Source organism: Penaeus chinensis, chromosome 29, assembly GCF_019202785.1.
Source record: "Penaeus chinensis breed Huanghai No. 1 chromosome 29, ASM1920278v2, whole genome shotgun sequence".
NCBI classification, from domain to species: domain Eukaryota; kingdom Metazoa; phylum Arthropoda; class Malacostraca; order Decapoda; family Penaeidae; genus Penaeus; species Penaeus chinensis.
In genome coordinates this window covers 20354437-20357898 of record NC_061847.1, presented here as the reverse complement: position 1 = coordinate 20357898, position 3462 = coordinate 20354437, and the positions used below count along the sequence as shown (strand labels likewise).

Sequence of the window (3462 nt, the reverse complement as noted above, 5' to 3'; positions counted from 1 at the left end):
ATTGTTAACTTACCTTTAAATAATGAATGAGCAAAATTCAGAGAAATGAAATTGCAATGCGCGAAATGGATTTGAAATTTCGTCATTGTCAAAAAATCACTTAGATTTTCACGATATGAAATTAAAAGTCTGTTGTACATGAAAGAAGTAACAGAGTACAGGGAAGAGTTGTTTTTTATATTGAATATGATGTACTATCTTTCTAGATTGACAAAAAAGAACGTTAAACACATCAACACATCAACTTAAATGTACATTCTACGATTACTTAATTATCTACGCTTGACAAATTACTAGTAATTATTCGCTAAACCGAAGATATTTCTTGGATTTGACAAAAAAAAGCAAATCAAATGTATATATAGGCATATATGCAAAATATGTCAAATCAAGAAAAAAATGAAGGAAAAATATGTTTAAAATTAAACATCTAAATTCAAAATAAAACTTCATGGAGAAAAAACACATATATAGTTTCTAGCATCGGTTTAACGAAAATAAACTGCTACTGAAGTAAACTACCTTAGACTACATAAACCCACAATATAGAACACTCGGAAGCTTTGTACATATAACAAGGAGGAATAGAAGACAGATTCACAAGAGATATTCTAAGACTTAACTTAAGTAAGTCCTGAGTCATTAAAGTTTGCAGGCAATCAGTCCTCTCATTCCTGCATGTACATTAACCTGATGTTTTTTTATCTTTTAAAATACTGATGCAAAATCGTGTGCTGATAAAACAAAAGTATCTTTACGAATAGAAGTATCCACGAACTGCATTATTTGCATTTTTCTTTTATTATCAGGTGAATGTATAACGATAGTCTTTTGTTTGACGCCCTGTAGATGGAGGATCGAATGGCTTTGAGTGTAGAATCAAGTAGTTTAAGAATCCCGCCGATCCTCCATTCTACGAAGGCTTTGATGAGGGATGATCAGTGAGAACACTTGTGCGTACTTTTAGGCCTACGAGGCGGCCGCATGCGGGGTCATTTTGTTGGAATAAATGTGCTGGAGCGTCCTCCGTGCGTTGCCATGGCGTTCTGGCAACGAAATCTTTAAAGTGAGTGTAATGACGCGATTATTTTTCCCGCCATGGCAACGCTCGGGAGGGTGTATAACGTAGCGAGGCAGTAAAAGCGAATAGTGCTTGTCAATCAGTACAATATACGCTTAATCCATTCAGTTTTCGAACCACTGAGTGAAAGATGTTTTTTTTCTTTAATTTCTAGCAAGAACTCTACTGATGTGAATACTTATATTTACTGGAAACCAAGAATTCGCAATGCTGTTCGAGATCATCTGGCGAGAACTACACTGCGCTTTCCTAGTTACCATGCTGCGAAATAGCATCGGAACTAACTTTCGGCCTCCTAAAAGCAAGACTAATACTTTACATTACCTGCTCTAGAGAGACAGGGTGGAAAAAAAAAAAAAAAAAAAAACGGTCACGTATAAACGATCCACAAAAGCAAAACATCTTTCGCCCATCATCACTGGCTCTACATCAACGTCTACAGCGTCAACAAAGCACTGTGCGTGAATAAGTCGTATCTGAGCGACACGTGCGTTTTCAAGAGCAACTCATTGGCCACTTGGGTACAGAGAATGCAATGCTGGAGAGATGCGCCTCGTTTCATTCCCAAAAAAGCAAAAAAAGATTCCATTATCCCAACCTGGTCATCGTCTAGAATTTCTCCTGGTCTCAAGCGACTCTGTGTTAGCAAATAAGATCAAGTGATAATTTGTCTCTGGACTGAAGATTGTGCAGATTAACTTTTTATGATTATTCTTTAAAGATGGAAACGTTAAATAGTAGTCTGTTAGTGCGTTTTTTTTTTTTTTTTTTGTATTTTAAATATGAAAGAGCAGAAAGCATAGCGAAGAAGAAGAAGGAGGTTGATGAATTCTAGAAAGAAAGAACAGAAGAAAAACTCGCGCGAACGCAGAAATAAATATTGCAAAAGAGGAAAAAGCGCCAACCGAAATTATTCCAGAGACGGTCAAAATAAGATGAGAGAAATAACGGCTTTTTAAATGGTTGTCTTTGGTATTTGTTTTTGTTTTTAGTGAGTTTCGTATCATATTTTTAGAAGTTTAGGAGTATATATTATTTTAGAATATTTTTTCTTTGTGGTTTTGGGTTAAGACATCATGAAATATATTAAATACAAAATATAATACTGGATTGTCTAATGCTGACCACGCTCGGTCATCTGCGAACAGCTGGAGGATCGACTGCTTCCGTCTGAAGTTTTCGAAATACGCTGAAAGAGGTGCTCTGTTGTTTTTAAGTGAATTTGGATTCTCTCTTTAGAACTAATTTAGTATAAGCCTTCGCTTTTTTATCGTTTGTTTTTTTATTTTGGTTTGGTATTTTTTTGTTGTTTTTATTTATTGGGGTTTAGCGGTTTCTTTCAGGTTTATGTAAAAAGAGTGCGGCAGGATTTAGAGGTAAAGAAAATAAATGTGTTAGACCTAAGATAATTGCTCGGCAAAATAAAGCCTCAGCCAAATAAAACTGATTAATTACAGCAAATAAGCCATATGTCAAAGATTATTTGTCTACAAATACCCAGCAAACCGATATGGTAAAGAAATGCTACTGCAAGAATCTTAGGTCTGACTATAAGGCATAAATAAAGGCACGTTCGTGTAAGCCATTGACTAAAGGAATGATTAGCAACTGGCTAGCGTGACGTCACGGATACATGACGCCCAGCTAGACGAACGTGCCTGAGCCTAAATACGATCACGCTTTAAAAACACTGGAAAGTAGAAAGATTGGTGATTCTCTGTTGTTTTTAGGTTGAGATTTTATCAGAAGAAATGTTGGATTTAGGGCACGTTGGGGTATTGTGGGAATCAAAAGTGTTTAATTAAATAAATGCTCACTTTGAAGGAACAAAAAAGGTGAAAAAGTCTACGAAAAGAAAAGAAAAAAAGTAAAGAGGAAGTTTGAATATATCAGAACTAATTCATTGATTGTGGAGACAAAGATCTTGTTTTGTCTTTTTACAGAAAAGAAAATTGATAACAAAATGAAAGAAAGAAAAATAAGAAAAAAGAAAAGACAAATACTATTTTACAAACCACTGTCATGATCACTTTATGACAAAGGTTTTCAGACAGAAATAGAAGTAACCAAAGAAGAGAAAATAAGAAAAAAATAAAGATAAACATTTAACCAAATCAAACAGTTCAGTGCCATCCTTGAGTGGATGTTTTCATATTAGTCAGAAAATTGGACAGATAACGAGAAGAATTCAAAATAAGATTTGCGAGACTAAGAAACGCGTCTCACATATATCAAAGAGGGGGGGAGGGGGTGGAAAAAAACAAACACAATCCCAAAAAACAAAAACAGAGCGGAGTGGGTGGGGAAAATATCAAGAAAATACAGAAGACAGAAGAAAGAACGATTTATCATTCAAAAGTTTAACATTCCACGCCGACTTT

At 35.0% G+C, this 3462-nt stretch overlaps 1 protein-coding gene across 1 annotated transcript in view; it reads right to left on the bottom strand.

Moving 5' to 3' along the window:
- Window positions 1-655: 655 nt before the first annotated feature.
- The window catches only part of LOC125040726 (muscle M-line assembly protein unc-89-like), a 75712-nt gene continuing 72905 nt past the window's right edge, over window positions 656-3462 (bottom strand). Inside the window, exon 28 of the mRNA XM_047635424.1 lies at window positions 656-1718. Within this exon, the coding sequence (XP_047491380.1) occupies window positions 1518-1718 (201 nt within the window). The 3' untranslated portion in view covers window positions 656-1517. The remainder of the gene's footprint in view (window positions 1719-3462) is intronic.